The 17,585-nt window shown below is 57.7% G+C and overlaps 1 protein-coding gene across 4 annotated transcripts in view; it reads right to left on the bottom strand.

The window, feature by feature from the left end:
* PEMT (phosphatidylethanolamine N-methyltransferase) overlaps nucleotides 1-17,585 on the bottom strand; it is a 47,470-nt gene that overhangs the window by 7,601 nt on the left and 22,284 nt on the right. For 3 of the 4 annotated variants that reach the window (XM_032616459.1, XM_032616460.1, XM_032616457.1), the window contains exons 3-4: nucleotides 4,094-4,186; nucleotides 1,759-1,874 (exon numbers count right to left, since the gene is read on the bottom strand). In XM_032616459.1, the coding sequence (XP_032472350.1) occupies nucleotides 1,759-1,874; nucleotides 4,094-4,186 (209 nt within the window). The remainder of the gene's footprint in view (nucleotides 1-1,758; nucleotides 1,875-4,093; nucleotides 4,187-17,585) is intronic. The other variant, XM_032616458.1, reaches the window with a different exon arrangement.

Here is a 17,585-nt window from a genome sequence, read left to right on the forward strand (position 1 = left end):
CCACCCGTGCCGACACCCCGCCGGTGCACCAGTGCACACGCAGGGACCTGCCCTCAGGCAACGAGCACACAGGTGTGGGGGGAGGCTTGCTCCCCCCAGCACAGCCCGGCTCCTGTCCGCTGTGCCTCAGCCCATGACTGATGGACACCCATTCACATGGTGAGGTCCTGAGCATCACAAAACTATACCTTAAGATGGCTGAAACGGTCAATTTTAGTAATGTGTGTTTCAACACACACACACACACACACACACACACACACACACACACACACACACACACACACACACACACACACACACACACACACACCCCTACACCCCTGCAGGAACCACATAAAGTGACAGGTGAAGGGTGCCAGGGAAGGGGGCGGGACTCCCGCAGAGCCCCTCCGCAGAGCCCCAGCCAGACCACCCAGACCTGTCAGCAGGGGGCAACCGGGAGGAGGACCCGAGAGGGGAGAAGAGGAAACAGGCCTGCGGGGGGGCGTCCTTTCTCTCCCCCCAGATTCCCTGGGTGGCCAGCTCAGCCAGACACCAGGCCTGGCCAGCACTGACACAGGGGCCTGGACGGTGGGGAGGGCGCTGGACCTGGGGTCACTTCCTCCCAGGCCTCCTAAGGGCCCAGGACACAAGAAGAAACAGGAAGAACAGGAAAAGGCCGTCGGCCCTCGGGGCTTGGCCCTCAGGGTACAGAAGCAGGACAGACAGGGAGAGGGGCTCGTCTAAAGCCACCTGCCTCTGCCGAGCGCTGGCAAAGGGGGGGCTTGGGTCGGGGCCCCAGGGGGCCCCCTTCAGCCCTTGGGCCGCCGGGCTCTCCATCACCTCACCCTCCGCCCCTCTGCTGCCCCGGCCCCCACCTGGCTGCCCACCTGGGCGCAGCCCACCTGCAGGGCGGGAGGGACTGTCAGCCTCCACCCCCCAGAAACAGCAGCTGGGGCTGGCCCAGGGTTCTGGGCTACCAGGTACCAGGCTGAAGAGAGCCCAACTGGGGTTTTCTCTTTACATCTTGGACTCAGGAAGCCAAGAACGCAGAAGTTTAGAACCGGGAACAGCACATCCTGTTCGGGGAAAGGCAGCAGGTTTCGGGCGCTTTAGATGCCTCCTCGGTGGCTGCCAGGAAGAACGCAGCTGGCGGGGTGGAGTGTGCCCACCCGGGCACTCACGCGTTCGCTCACCCGTTCACTCATTCACTCACTCATTCAGAAGGGCCAGAGTGTCTGCAAAGGCTCGTTAGGGAAGAAGACAGGAAAAAAAAAAAAATCAATCGAGCCGAAGGGTAGCACCTGGGCTGGCCTGCAGCCCAGGTGGGGCCGTTTGGGTCTCCTCTCCCCCCAGGCTGAGTTTCTAGAGAGTAACTGGGGGAGGAAGGCCGGGGTGCAGTACAAACGCACCAGCAGCCAAGCCCGCGGGAGGGTTTCAGGAGCCGACACAGAGCCCACCGGGCTGTCCTCTCCCCCAGCCCCCGAGGCCACTGCTCGCTGCCCTCCGTGCGGGCACCTCTCAGCCAGCAGAGCCGGGCGGGCGAGGGTAGCCCAGCTCAGAGCAGCCCCTGCACAGTGAAAGCCAACAGTCCATCCGTTCGCGCCCCCCGCCCCCCAACAGCTCGCGGCTCCCGTTTTCCTTCCACGTCCCGGGTGCCGCCTGACCCCCGCACGAGCCTTCCCGGGCGACCGGGACTCTCGTGGAGGGGACGGGGTTCCGTGCGGTCGGGCTGCCTCTCCCGCAGGCGCGCAGGGTGGGGGGCGGGGGCCTTACCAGTGGGAGCGCAGCACGTTGAGAAGCAGGATGGCGCCGCCCAGGGTGCAGCAGGCCAGGTGGGGGGACCCGAAGGCCCCGCTCAGCTTTCGGGTCTTATGTTCCCATCTCGCGACCTACGCAGCGGAGAGAGAAGCAGCCTGCGCGTGAGGCCTGCGCGGAGGGTCACGGTGCGGGGCGGGAGCGGGGTGGAGGGGTCAGGAGGAGGGGGGATAGGGGGATGCGGCTGGCAGCCGGGGGTCCTCAGCCCAGCCCCGTGGGGCATCCACCCTGCGAGTCCTGTACGGACGGACCACAAGGTGCTCCCGGAAGCAGCCTCTCCCGGCAAACACGACAAACACGGGGGCAGGGGCGGCCCTGAGCCCGCGCGGCCCGCTGCCGCCCTGGCTTCCTCTGCCCACGGCCTGGCACACACTCGGGTCGCCCACTGCATGACACAGGGGACCGCGGAGGGCAGGGAGCCTGCGGACGTGGCCCAGCGCCACCATCCGCGGGGCGCTCCCACCGGGTCCTGGGCCCTCAGCCCTACCCCCCAGTGCGCCACCAAAAACAGACTTTCCAGCTTTTAACTTTTAGCCACAGAAGCCTGCCTTTATTTTTTCAAGCTCGTCACGCCTGAAATCTCGACCTTCAGCAGCCGACAGCGCAGCCAAGTTGAGGACGGCCCCTCAGCTCCCTCCCGCCTCTGCCGTCTCCACAGCTGCCTGCCTGTCCCTGTGGCACGAAAGCCAGCCGGGCCAACTTGCTCAAAGTCAGGGGGGCGTCTGGGTGGTCGGCCTTCAGGACAGGAACCTGCACACGTTTCCTTCTGGGGCCCCTGGGGGACAGTCCCCTCCAAAGCAGCTGGACCAAAGGGGACCCACCGAGGGGGTGAAGGGAGGTCCCTGCAGGGTGACTGTCCGTCGGCAAAGTGGACGCAAGTGTCCTTGGCCGGAGGAAGCAGCCTGCTTTCACACATGGACCCGAGACTCAAGCCACAAGGGTGGACGGGACGTCCAGGCAGAGTGAGCTGGGAGGGGCGCCGACGTCCCAAGAAGCGAAGGATGTCAACGCCAACAATAAAAATCACAACCGTCGATTCAGCACCTGACGATTTAAGTGCTTTTACCTGCGCTCACTTAACACTCAAAACAAGCCTGGGCCGATAGCACTGGTGAACATGGATGCAAAAATCCTCAACAAAATACTAGCAGACAGAACCCAGCAGCACATTCTAAGGATCATACACCAGGATCAAGTGGGGTTTATCCCAGGGATGGAAGGATTCTTCAATATACGCAAATCAATCAATGTGATACACCATATTAACAGACTGAAGGAGAAAAACTGTATGATCACCTCAACAGATGCAGAAAAAGCTTTCGACAAAATTCAACACCCTCCAGAAAGTAGGCATAGAGGGAACCTACCTCCACATAGTAAAGGCCATATATCACCAACCCACAGCCAACATCGTTCTCAATGGTGAAAAACAATAGCTGATTCACTTTGTTATAAAGCAGAAACGAACACACCGGGACTTCCCTGGTGGCGCAGTGGTTGAGAATCCACCTGCCAATGCAGGGGACACAGGTTCGAGCCCTGGTCCGGGAAGATCCCACATGCCGTGGAGCAACTGAGCCCGTGCGCCCCAGAGCCTGCGAGCCACAACTACCGAAGCCCGCGGGCCTAGAGCCCATGCTCCGCGACAAGAGAAGCCAACGCGATGAGAAGCCCACGCACCGCAATGAAGAGCAGCCCCTGCCCGCCACAACTAGAGAGAGTCCGCGCGCAGCAGCAAAGACCCAACGCAGCCAAACATAAATAAATAAATAAATTTATTAAAAAAAAAAAAAAAAACTAACACACTGTTGTAAAGCAATTATACTCCAATAAAGATGTTAAGAAAAAGAAAGAAACAAGCCTGGGGTGGGTGGGACGAGGTCCGTTTACACGTCGGGAAGACGGGGCCCCTCAGAAGTGACTGGGGTGGGGGAGGGGGTCACTCAGCCACAAAGAGGAGCACCCGAGCGACCCCGAGACTCCGGGCCCAGGGTCCCTTCTATCTGAAGGGGCCCAGTTGTCCTTCAAACATGCTGTTTTTGTCACAAAACCTTGTTCCTGGTATGGGATTTCAAGATGCAGCTTTAAAGGCCATTGATTTTTCCTCCCAGCTGACGAGCTAACGCTTTCAAAAGGACACTGAAATGGGTGGGAAACCGCGTAGTACCACGTCCTCACCCCTCCTGCAGGCCCGGTGCGGGAGCACAAGCCCCGGGGGCCAGACCCAGAGCCCCCGCGTTTGTCGGTGCAGGCATGTTCCGCACTCTACCCCCACCCCGAACCGGCCACCCACCGAACGGGGCACGTGGACGAAGTGTGGTCCATCCAGAGGACGGCTGTCGTCGGCTTCATGCAGAGCGGGAGGAGTCTCCATCCTCGCAAAGGCCTGGAGGGCAGAGCCCACCACGGTGACGAGTCAGAGCCGCAGCGGCTGGGCTGGGGGTCTGACTAGGAAGGGGCAGGAGAGGACGTCTGGGGAAGGAAGGGTTAGGGTCTTGATCAGGGCGGTGGTGACACAGGCGTATACATTTGTCGAGACTCAAACTACATTTAGAATGTGTTTACTTTATTGTATACACATTCTAGCTCAATAGAGCTGATTATTGAACATTCCGTCCCTGCAGAATCTGAGCTCTAGGGACGGATGAGAACGGCCACCCACGTCACCCACCCGGGCAGACTCTTCTGCTCACAACACGCCGGGTCCGGCCCCTGAAGGAGGGGCCTCTCCCCTGTATCCAAGGGGGCCGTGACCGGCTGCACCCCCGCCCAGAGCCCCGGGCAGCGGAGGGGGCCAAGCTTCAGCCGAGCGAACCGGGCGCTGGGACCTCCGGACTCCGAGCTGGGCCCCCCGCTGCTCTGCGGACGGTGGAGTGTCTTTCCACCAAAGGCCCTTTGGGGACCGCTCTGCCAGCTCTGGCCTCCCGGATGGCCCCCCAACGCCTGCTCCTTCACCTGGGAAACGGCGGGGTCGTAACTGCACTTTCTGAGCAACCCAGAGACAAAAGGTGGGAGAGGAAGGAGGGGAAACAGCGAATCCGATTCGCCAACAGCTGTCTGCCTCCCGGCTGGCCAGCCTTAGACAGGTTGTTATTTCAAGGCAATCAATAAAGCAGCAGCCAGGAGCCTTGCTGGGTCCGAGGTTAATGTCCCGCCTGGCCTTTCCCGGGGCCCAGCTGCACACTTCATCGGATTAGGGGCCCAGAAGCAGGCATTGGAGCTGAGCACAGGGGACTGGCCACCACGGGCTGGGCCGTGAGACGATGCGGGTCATCACCCCGGGGGCCGAGTGACTGGCGCGAAGCGGGACGACCAGACGCTCTGCTGTTACCCTCCTGACTTGGCGTGGCTTCTAGGTTGCCAGGACCCCAAAATGGAGATGCCCTGGCCCAGCCCCTGGCCCTACCCCACACTCACGTTCCCTCTCCCTAGGGCTGCCAGAGAAACACAGGCCCCCAGGTGAACCTGGATCTCATATAAAGAACAAGTAATTCAGTACAAGTTGCCCCAAATGTAGCTCCCATTTGTTGTTTCCCTGAAATCCAAGTGAACCGGGCTGGTTCTGCGTTTGCCACCTTGGGCCACCTTGCCCGCACCCCAGGCAGGGTCACCAGTTCACCTCTGTAACGGGTAGGCCTCTTCCCCAAAATGTTGATTTTTTTTTTTTTTTTTTTTTTGCAAACCTCTCCCACAGAATCTGGGCCAGGAAGGAGGCTGCCGGGGCAGGAGGGGACTGGGATGGATGGAAATCGGGGGAATTTGTCCCTGACAGCCAGCCGCCAGCTGTACATTCCGTCAACCAAGTCAGCAGGGAAATGCGACAAACGGGCCAGTGACTCCTTATCCACCTCCCAGTGTGCGGGGAAGACCCAGCGGGCGACGGATGGCCACACGCCAGCACCAGCGCCTCGTCCGGGTGGAGGGCCCCTCCCCCAGGGGCCCTGATCCCAAGAGCAGCCCCTGCGTCTCGGTCCCCTCCGGGTCCCACTCAGCCACACTGATGGTGCTAGGTTTGCCTGTAAAGGAGGTGGCTCTGTTCCCCCCGGCAGCCCGGGGCCCGCATCCTGGGGCTCAGAGGGCATAAGGCATAGCCCAGAGGTGTTTTGGTCAAACCCACAGCATTTAAAAGTATCTGTCCATCAACAGAGGAACGGATAAAGAAGATGTGGTACGTATATACAATGGAATATTACTCAGCCATGAAAAAGAACGCAATTGGGTCATTTGTAGAGACGTGGATGGACCTAGAGACTGTCATACAGAGTGACGTAAGTAAGTCAGGAAGAGAAAAATATCGTATATTAACGCATATATGTGGAATCTGAAGAAACTGGTACAGATGATCTTATTTGCAGGGCAGAAACAGAGACACAAACGTAGAGAACAAACGTATGGACACCAAGGCGGGGAGGAGGGGTGGGATGAATTGGGAGACTGCGATTGACATATGTACACTATTGATGCTGCGTGAGAACCTGCTGCATAGCATGGGGAGCTCAGTGCTCTGTGGTGACCTAAATGGGAAGGAAATCCAAAAAAGGGGGCTATGTGTAAACGTGTGGCTGACTCACTTTGCTGTACGGCAGAAACTAACACCACGTGGTGAGGCAACTACACTCCAATAAAAATAAATAAATAAAAAATAGAAAGCATTTGACCCAACAATTCAACACCACTTAGAACTTCCACATTAAAACCCAGGCATCTGGGGCTTCCCTGGTGGCGCAGTGGTTAAGAACCCGCCTGCCAGTGCAGGGGACACGGGTTCGAGCCCTGGTCCGGGAAGACCCCACATGCCGCGGAGCAACGAAGCCCGCGTGCCACAACTACTGAGCCCGCGCGCCCAGAGCCCGTGCTCTGCAACAAGAGAGGCCACTGCAATGAGAAGCCCGCAAACAGCAACGAAGACCCAATGCAGCCAAAAATAAATACTTTACTTAAAAAACAAAAACCCAGGCATCCAATTTGAGGTGAAAAATCTGGACACTGAGGCTATGGGGGCTTCCACCCTGCACGGCAACCCCGGCCGCAGCCATGCCCGGGGTGGGAGCAGGCGTCCCATGTGGGCTCGGGCTCCTGCAGGCTCATGCGGGGGGGCGGCAGGGAGACAACAGCCGCATGTCCGCCGGATGGGCAGCCCCGTTAACTGCAAAGCCGACTCGCCAGCGTCCACAGGGAAGGAGAAAAAGCACGTTACCAAGACACGCGAGGCATCTGAGCTAGGAGCCACCAGCTCCGCAGGGCGCTGTGTCCCAACTCTCAGAGGCCTGCTGGGTTTGAGGCCCAGGCATCAGAGTGTTGACAGGTGACGTCATTGACTCAGGACATGGAACTCCTGTGTGTGAGCCAGGGGGGTCGCCGCGGGCTCAGCAGGCCTGGACCCTGGCCAGCTGTCACAGACCGTGTGCCCGTGGGCCGTGTCCTCTGCCTGAAACACCAGTGGTACCGACCACAGACAGATCACAGGGACCGTATGCTCGCCCAGGGCCAGGTAACAGTGTGTCCCCCGGGACACCCTCACACAGGGAGGCTGACAGCCCAGTGGCACCTGTTAGAACCAGGACCCGCCAAGCATCCCACACTGTCTGAGCATCTCACTGGGGACACAGTGAGCGTGGGTGACAGCAACTGAAACGATGGGGCATGGGGGTGAGGCCACAAGGACAGAGGTGGACTCTGGGGGGTCTTTTCAGGGCCTGTGGTCCACAGAGCAGAGTCTCCAGCGCTGGAGGCATGAGAAGTCCTTCCTCTCGATCCATCCACCCACCCACCAAGCGCCCATGTAGCCATACGTCCAGCTCTTACTGGGGGCCCTACTACAGGCTTGATGTTGTGATAGAGTGTTTTCTTGAAAAGAAAATGGGGAAACAACACAGGAAGTAAGTGCTTGCTTTGATTGGTACATGTAATTTAACAGTGATAACTCAAAGCCCAGATGGGTCCACAGGACAAAAGCCAGGGCAGCAGGAGGAACCTGTGCCCCGAGCACCTACACAGCGCGGCGGGGGGGCTGCTCTGGACGGCCCCCAGCCTCTCAGACGCCCCCACGTGTCCTCGAAGTGAGGCCCCATGTGAAGTGAGGCAAGGGTCCTCATGCTCCTTAAAGGACTGACTGTTGGGCAGGGACCCAGCGCCCGGAGGACGGCAGGTGGGCTGGGTGCCGGGTCCGGGTCCACCCACGAGCTCCTCTGCCTACCAGCCGTGTGACCCGGGGGCGTCGCAGCCCCTCTCTGCCTCAGTTTCCTGACCCGGAAGAGGGAGCCAAGCAGCGACGTCGCACCTCGTAGCGCTGCTGTGCGAGTCCGGGAGTTGACGCGTGTCTGGAGGAGACTGCGGCGCTGTCTGCCTCCTTCTGGGGGAACAAGCGGGGGCGGCGGGGGGCCGCCCACAGGTGAGGAAAGCCTGCTGCGCCCGCATCCCGGGCGGTGAGGGCCGGCAGAACTGGGACCACGCGGGCACCCGTCTGCCAGAACCTCCCCCTGCAGCCCCCGCGGCCCTGAACCCGGCAGGAGGGAGGCCGGCCACCGTCTCGTCCGGGCTCTCCACCTGGGGGCCTGGGCGTGTTCCGGGGCTCAGTAAACATCCCCAAACGGAAGCAAAGGCCGAGCGCTTTTGCATTTGTAGCTTTTGCTGAGAAGGAGCCAGCGTTTCCCTGCGTTTCTCAAAGGGGCCCACAGCCCAGAAGCACGAACCACCTGTGCACCACCACCCCTCCTGCTCGGGTGGCGGTCCCCTCCTGCCAGACACACAGGTGCTCCAGCCTTCTCACCTTCTTCTTCCTGCCTGCAATGCACGCCACGAGCTGCCCTGGACCACCCAGCACAGCCAGAACCTCCCGCTCCCTGCACCTGGCTCCACCGTCAAATGACACCCCACCTCTGTCTGTGCTCAGTGTCATATCCGCACGCGAGGCAGCCAACGGAGGGGGCCCCTGCGAACGCTGATCTCCACGCGCGGGTGGACGCGGAAACGCACAACAGCTCAGCGGCCTCCCACCCAGCCTGCTGGGTGAGGGGCTTCCCTGCAGCGGGGCTCGGTGGGGCCCGCCCAGCTGGTTCCATCTGAAAGTGGGTGACGGCCTGGCCTGGAGGGACTGGGAAGGGTGGGAGCTGGGGGGCTCCACGAGAGGGAGTCCCAAGCTGCGCCCTGTCCCACAGAGTGGCGTCCAAGAGCTTCCCCCAGCCGAACTGCCCCTTCACCACTGTCCATTAGCTCGCTCAGCCATCACCTGCTCACTGGACACCTTCCATCAGCTTGTCCAGGGAATACATCGATGCTGAGATGCACGCAGTCTTCCCCCAGCAGTGAATTCACATCTGGACTTGACTGCCTGGGAGACAGTCCCCAAATCCTACTGCCCACCCCAGACAACCTGGAAGGTTCCCGACACGGCATGACAGAGTTGAAGCATCACCACCTGCAGCTCCTCAGTGAGGACCCAGGAAACTCTATCATCAGGGACAGGGCGGAGAACCTGGCCGTGAGGGTCAGGCTGACCTCCTGAACCCACTGGTCAATCTCAGTGTCATGCAAAGTGGCGCTTCCCGACGGGCTGGGACAGGTAGCGTGACGTGGAACGTCAGGACACGGCACTTGGCAGGGCAAATAGTCAAATATTGGCGATTTCACATCCTTCAACCGAACACGCAGCACGTTTACGCAGAGTTCTTTATAACTATCAGGTTCAGGAAATACAAAGGAACACGTTAAAAAGCATCACAAAGATATAATCGCCCAAACTCAGAAAATTCTACTGGACAAGTGATTCAGTTTCTTCCCTAAGTAAATGACGTGGAAAGAAGGGGTGGGACACTGGTCTGGGTAAAAAGGGCTCGGGAATCACATCGACTGAACGCAACGTGTAGACCTTATTCAGATCTGGATTCAAACACACCAACTGGAACAAGACACTTTTGAGACAATTGGGGAAAATTGAACATGGGCTGAGTACTGAATGGTATTAAGTCATTACTGCTGTCCTTTCTACTTCCGGCTAAGATGGATGGAGCTTAGCATCTCACCCGAAACAACCAAAAACAGACAAATATACAAGGGCTTTCCAGACACCAGACATGAAGGAATGAAGGACGCTGATTTAAACCTAACCCCATCGATAACATTAAATGCTAATGGCCAAACATCTCAATTTAAAGGCAGAGAGTGTCAGGACTTCCCTGGCGGTCCAGTGCTTAAGGCTCTGCACTTGCACTTCAGGGGGCTCGGGGCTGATCCCTGGTCGGAGAAGTTCCACATGCCATGGGGTTCAGACAGAAAAAAAAAAAAAAGAAAGAAAAAGAAAAAGCAGAGATTGTCAGATTGGATAAAAAAGCAAGATCCAACTGCATGCTGGCCCCACAAAATACACTTTGCTTATAAAGATACAAACCAGATCAAAGTAACAGGCTGGTACAAGAGACATCCGGCTAACACTGGTCAAAAGGAGAGTGAGTGGTTACACAGATTTCACACAAAGCAGATTTCAGAGCAGACATTATTACCGGGATAAAGAAGATCGTTTCACGATTATCCAAGAGGACATAACAACCCAAAACATCCATGCACCCGATGCCTGAGCTTGTGGTCCATGAAGTAAAACTGATAAATCTGCACAACAGAAATAGTTATTTCAATACCCCTCTCTCCATATTGACAGAACAAATAAGGATATAGATTTGAATACTATCAACGAACTTGGTCTACTGACGTTTATAGAAGACTTCACTCAACGACAGGAGAGGGACTTCCTTGGTGGCGCAGTGGTTAAGAATCCGCCTGCCAATGCAGGGGACACGGGTTCGAACCCTGGTCTGGGAAGATCCCACATGCCGTGGAGCAACTAAGCCCGTGCGCCACAACCACTGAGCCTGCGCTCTAGAGCCCGCGAGCCACAACTACTGAGCCTGCGTGCTGCAACTACTGAGCCCGCGTGCCACAACTACTGAAGCCCACACGCCTGGAGCCCGTGCTCTGCAGCAAGAGAAGCCACCGCAGTGAGAAGCCCGCACACCACAACGAAGAGCAGCCCCTGCTCGCCGCAACTAGAGAAAGCCTGGGCGCAGCATCGAAGACCCAATGCAGCCAAAAAAAAAATTAATTAATTAAAAAAAAAAACGGTAGAAATTAGTTTCAAGTGCGCACAGGACATTTACCAAGATAGACCACGTGCCGGGAAATAAAACTAGTCCCAGTAAGTTCAAAGAATTATACATCACACAAAGTGTGTTCTCTGACCACAATGGAGTTAATTAGAAATTAATAACAGCAAGATCGCTGAAAAAAATCCCCAAACATCTAGAGACTAAGTAACACATTTCTAAAAAAAAAGCAACTCACGGGAAAAGGAAGAAATGGAAAGGGAAACTAGAAGGATTTTGACTTGAACAAAAATGAAAGCACAACATACCAGCGTCTGTGGGATGCTGCTGCTTGAGAGGGTTTATGGCACTGAACACCCACAGGAGAGAAAGAAGGAAGGTCTCCAATCACTGGTCTCAACTCCCACAAGAAACTAGAGAAAGAAGAGAAAATGAAACCCATGTAAGTAGAGGAAAGTTTGAAGTGGGAATCAATGATAGAAAATAGAAAAACACTAGAGAAAAAAAAAAATCAATGAAACCATGAGATGGTTCTCTGAAAAGATGAATAAAACCTCTATTCAGACTGATCTGAATAGAGATCAAGGAAAAAAGACACAAAGGCAAAAAAAGGAATACGTGAACAACTTATACCAATGAACTGGATCAAAGCTCACTCAGGAAAAGAAGCAGAGAGCCTGACCAGCACACACTATATATACCCATCAACATATAGTCAAAAACCTTCAGAAGAAAAAGCTCCAGGTCCAGACGGCTTCGCTGGTGAATGCCACCACACATCTAAGTAAGGAATAGTACCAATTATGTAAAAATTCTTCCCAAAAACTGAAGAGGAAGGAACACTCTCCAATTCATTCAATGAGGCCAGCATTAGCTGATACCAAAACACTGCAAGAAAACTAGAGAAAAATACCTCTCCTGAACAAAACGCAAAAATTCTAGACAAAATGTTAGCAAATTAGCAAACGGAATCCAACAACATACTAAAAGGATAATATAGCATGACCGAGTGAGATTTATACCAGGAACAAAAAGTTGCTTTAACGTTTGAAAACCAGTCAATGTAATTCACCACATAAACACAGTAAGTGAGAAAAAACACTACGATCGCCTTAATAGACATGAACATTTGACAAGAATCCAACATACACTCCTGACAGAAACTCAGCACGTGAGGAGTAGCGGGAAACGCCCTCGTCCTAACAAAAGGCGTCTGTGAAAACCCTACAGCTGACATCACCCCAGATGCTCCCTTAGACCAGAAAGAAGGCATCATGTCAAGTGAGATGTGACACGTGGTCACCTACATAAACGCTGATGAACCTGGCAAAGAATGCCGGACTGGCACCCCGAAACCTGCGAAGCTTCGCCAAGAATTTAAGAAAAGACCTCGATAAACGGAGAGATACAGAGTGTCCGTGGGTCCGGAAACTCAGTATTATGAAGATATCAATTCTCCTTGATTGGTCTACAGATTCAACGCAAACCCAATCAAAACCCCAACAGGCTTTTTGCTGCAAACCGACAACCTGAATCTAAAATTCTCATGAAAATGCAAAGGACTTAGAATAGGCAAAACAACTGAAAAAGGACAAAGGGAGGCCAAGTCGACAGATTTTGAACCGCATCATAAAGCCACTGTGACCAGGACTGGGGTGCTGGTGCCAAAGTGGACAGACAGACCATCGGAACAGGACAGGGAGTCCAGAAATAGACCCACGTGTGTAAGGTCGACCGATCTGTGATGCAGTATAAAGGTCATTAATTCAGGGGGCAGGGGACAACGGCACTGGGTGTCGTGCGCAGAACTCAGACCACATACAAAAATTAACACAAGTGGGTTATAAATCTAAACATAAAAACTGAAGCTACAAAATTTTTAGAGGAAAACAAACTAGAAAATCTGTATGACCTCGAGTCACGCAGTGATTTCTTAGATACACCGCGGAGATGTGATGAATGGTCGGGTTCCGGCTGACGGCTGGAGGGCTGGGCTGTTGTCACTCCCCCCGGGGGGCGGGGAGCAGCCCCCAGCGCCCACACCAGCTGCCCTCCACCTGCACAAATGCCCGCCAGGCCCCCTCAGCCCTCCGGCGCGGCCTGCGGCATCCCCTGCCACCTCCTCGGCCTCCCTTCACCCACGAGACCGAGTCACAAGACCCCCTCCTGCTCCTGGGCCCTGGGTCCCCTGCGTCTCCTCGCCCCTGCTGACACCCCCAAGAGGGCAGATCCCGTCCGGGCAGGTCCCCAGGCCCCTTCTGCCCAGGGCGACCAAGGTCACCTCATGAGGGTAGGACACAACTGCCCCGCTGCGCCGACCCCCCAAAGGATCACTGTTGTGATGTCGATTACTCACACTCTGCCTCGTGGCCACCTCCCCCGTCCCTGATGTTTGCCTCTGGGGGAAGGAAAGAGATCCGGAGGTTCTGCCCCCGTGGAGCCCGCCAGCCTCGGACGGGCCAGCCCTGGACCGGGCAGGCGGGGGACAGACGGCTGGTCCAGAACCTGGCTCTGCAGCGGGGCCTCGGGCCAAGCACTACGCAGGACGTGGCGGGGCTGGCGAGGGTCCCCGCCGCCACCCGGCCTCTGGGCGGCTCTGGGCGCCTTTGTTGACTCGAAAGGTGGTCACAGCTGTGACTCGGGAGGGACCTCGTCTTGGGGTCCAACCTGCCAACACAGGTAGTCCGGGAAAGAGGCCTGGGAGCTCTCAGCCAGCAAATCCATCACGGGGGACGGCTCGGCTGTGAGGACCGCTCCCCACCCCCCCACCCCCCCCCCCCCCGGGCAGCCCATCCGGTCTGAGCTGCTTTCCCTGTGCCTGCGACGGGGCAGTGCAGGAGGACGCCGGAGGGACCCCACCCATGCACATCTGGAGGAAGCAAGGAAGCTGCCCAGCCCCCCCACAAGAAAGCCCATCACCCCCTCAATAGGCCATGAGGCGGCCACGTGGCCCGAGAGCCCCAGGCTGGGGCAGGGGACACCCGTGGACCCAGCGACACAGTCCTTAAGCAGACCAAATACCTGTCTTTTCAGTTTTACATAATAAATATACTAACGGGGCAGGGAGAGTTGACTCTTTTTTCTTTTTTTGTGGTACGCGGGCTTCTCACTGTTGTGGCCTCTCCCGTTGCGGAGCACAGGCTCCGGACGCGCAGGTTCAGTGGCCATGGCTCACGGGCCCAGCCGCTCCGCAGCATGTAGTATCTTCCCGGACCGGGGCACGAAACCCGTGTCCCCTGCATCGGCAGGCGGACTCTCAACCACTGCGCCACCAGGGAAGCCCGAAAATTGATTCTTTATTGAAAGATCCGCTCGCTCGGGGATTCATCTAAATGTGCTGGTTTTCCCCCTACACTTACAATGTTTGAGTTACGCACAGCTCTTTAGGGTCTTTTTAAAATTTTAAATGAAACAAGGCCCCTCTGTAGGAAGCCACTGGGAAAATAGCCGTGGAGTGAGTGGCTCTTCAACTACTAACCAAATACAGTACAAAACCTGGTCTGCCTTATTTGGTCAATATTTACATGGACTTCAGCCTCGGAAAGAAAATTGGGCCGTGCTGGCGCTCAGCTGGGGGAGCTGTCTAGATACGTGGGCTCGATAGGCAGCTGGGCCCCCTCTGGCATCACAGGCGGGTGGGCGGGACACGCCACCAAGACCAGTGCCAACGCCAGTGTCGGCACAGCATCCGCACCTGTGGCCGGACGGCTGTTTCTCTTTTTTTTCTGAGCGAAGAGTAGTTTATTTTAGAAGGGGAGACTATTTTCGGTCAGCTTTAGAGGTAAAAGTAAAATTCTGTTAGACACAGGACACTTCCCGTCGCCCTGGAAAGCTCCCCGCGCCCCCGCCCCACGGCCCCTGACCTGGTTTCTGCCCCGTCCAGCCTTCTCCAGCGCGTGTGGCCACCAGACCGTCCAGGGAGCTGTGCGTGGATGGCCCATCGCTGGCTCGCGCACCCCAGCTGGGGGCCCTGCGTCACGAGCTCTGCTGGTGTCAGCAGAGCTGCTCCCAGGATTGTGTGTACGCACGTCTGCTGGGCTGAGGGAAGTGAGCCTTCAGCGTTCTGGGCACCTGTGCCCACCCAGCCCGTGCTGTGCGACCCCAGGAGGGTGGGCTGGGAAGACTGACCGGGCAATGGCAGGGCACCCTCGGGGGGCACCTCCCACAGTGCACAGCCCGAGGCCCAGGTGGGGGCAGGATGTGGAGCTGACAGCGGGAGCGAGGAGCCAAGGCCTGGGGCACAGAGATCCCTTCCTAAGCCCGGACAGAGACACAGGAAGGAAGGGGGAGGAGTCACGAGAAACAGGAAGGAAACGGGGAGGAGTCACGAGACACAGGAAGGAAACGGGGAGGAGTCACGAGACACAGGAAGGAAGGGGGAGGAGTCACCAGACACAAGAAGGAAGTGGGGAGGAGTCACGAGACACAGGAAGGAAGGGGAGGAGTCACGAGACACAGGAAGGAAACGGGGAGGAGTCACGAGACACAGGAAGGAAGGGGGAGGAGTCACCAGACACAAGAAGGAAGTGGGGAGGAGTCACGAGACACAGGAAGGAAGTGGGGAGGAGTCACGAGACACAGGAAGGAAGTGGGAAGGAGTCACGAGACACAGGAAGGAAGGGGGAGGAGTCCCGGGCAGCGAGGGCGGGAGGGGTGGGGGGGGGGGGTGCTCTGCAGGAAGGCGGGCCTGAGCCCCTCTCTCCCAGACCGCTTTCATCTGGGAAGCAGGGAGCAGTGCGGAACCCCCCTGTAGCCTCCGCGTCACCCGCTGAGCCGGTGGGTGAAGACGAGACGTCTGCCCTCTCTCGGCCCTGGGACCCCCCCCAGGGGGCGGCAGCAGTGGGGTGTGGCGCCTGGTCCCCAGGTCCAGAGAGCAGACGTGGCATCTGTCAGGAGGCCACCCACTCGCTGGGCTTGAAAGGTCAGCCCCAGACCTGGGCTGCGTGGCGGGGGAGAAGGCAGATCAATATTTCTACAACCACGTTCCAGGTGAAAACTGCAGTTCAGAGAGGGAAGGTAACCTGCCGCGATGCACAAAGGCAGGGCCGGGACTTGTCCGGGGGCTCTCCTTGTGAGCCCCCCGCCCAGAGAGGAAGGGCATGTGCCGGAGGGCTAGTGAAGCTCCATCAGCCAATGTCACAATACTGATGCCGGAGCCCGAGGGTGCAGCTAATCCTCTTATCCTCCAGGGCAGGAACTGCGCTGAGGAAAGTGCTTTGCCTAATTGTGCTCCCTCACAGTTAATCCAGAAAAAGAGGCCCCGTCTGCATGGACTGGCGTGACACGGCCCGCGGGCCCCCGGCTCGGGACGGAGATCCCCAGCTCCGTCCAAGGGTGCTCACCTCGCTGTGGCCCAGACCCCAGCTCACCTCCTGGTCAGGCGTCCGGAGCTGGCAGGGGCCCATCTCTTGGCCATCACCAGCCTCCCGGAGCGAGCTGGGCCACAGCAGGGACACAACCTGGCCAGGGCAGGGCATCGCGCTTTGGTGGGACTGTCTTTCGTGGAAGAAAGTTGCGTGTGGTCTGAACCTTTCCACCAGGACAGCACCCACTCCTGAACCTGTGTGGCATCCAGGTGTAAGCGGGGCTGAGCCGGGCCTGGGGGCCCTCCCTGCTGTGCAGTCACTAGGCCTGAGGCCACCGGGGCCACGATGCCGTCCCTTGGGGACGCTGCCCCGTCTAGGGGGACCTGACGCCAGGAGGGCTTGGGGACGCGGTGCTGCTCTCTCCAGCTGCCTTCCCGCACAGGCTGGCCTCCTCGCTGCCTCTAAACCTGTTCCTCAAACCCAGAGTGGTCCGCAGACCGGCAGCTTGGAAGCCTGTTAGAAATGCAGGCTCTCAGGACCTGCCCCAGACCTGCTGAGTCAGAATCTGCGCTTTAACCAGACACCCTGGGACGGCGAGGCAGCTGTGCTGCTCCAGGACACGGTGGGGACCCTGCAGCCGCTTGCTCCCGACGCAGCTCCCCCAAAGTTGGCTTCGGGCTCCTCTGTGCACACCCACGACCCTGCTGCACACTCGACTCCTCGGGCGTGCTGGTGTGTGAGCCTCTTTCCCGTCTCCCCACCCACGGGATGACCCCTGGAAGGTGCTGTCCTAGAAGCAGACACAGAAGGCATCACACACACACCCCTTGGGCCGTCTGGGGCTCAGAGTACAGCTGCAGGCAGACGGCAAAACCAAGCTCCTGCCTTCCTTGACCTCTCAGCTTGACGGGGCACGCAACTCTCTGGGGACCCTGGTGGCCGTCAGGTCCTTGGAACAACAGGCTTTGCGCCTCGGAGGAGCTTGCAGGATGGAGCTCCTGCTTTGGCAAACCTCGGGAACGGCCTTCCCAGGAGAAGTCAGCACCTCTCATGATGGCTGGATGGGATCAGAGAACAGCACCTACTGTGTGCAGCGCCCGCCCGGGGACCTTCTCAGTCCTCGCCGCCACCCACGAGGAATGCACTTCAGTTTACGCACCACTCAAGGGAACAGAGGCACAGAGAGGTTAAGTGACTCACTCAAAGCCACACAGCTGGGAAGTGGGAAAGCCCAGCCTTGAACCCAGAGCCTGTCTCTAGCCACTAAGCCCCTGGGCCTCCAGGCTGTTCCCCCTGCCCCCCACCCAGATCTGCTGGCACCGATCTCCAGACGGGCTGGACTCCAACAGCCCCGACAGCCCCGACGCCCTGCAGGGCTGGGCAC

Source organism: Phocoena sinus, chromosome 20, assembly GCF_008692025.1.
Source record: "Phocoena sinus isolate mPhoSin1 chromosome 20, mPhoSin1.pri, whole genome shotgun sequence".
Lineage (NCBI taxonomy): Eukaryota > Metazoa > Chordata > Mammalia > Artiodactyla > Phocoenidae > Phocoena > Phocoena sinus.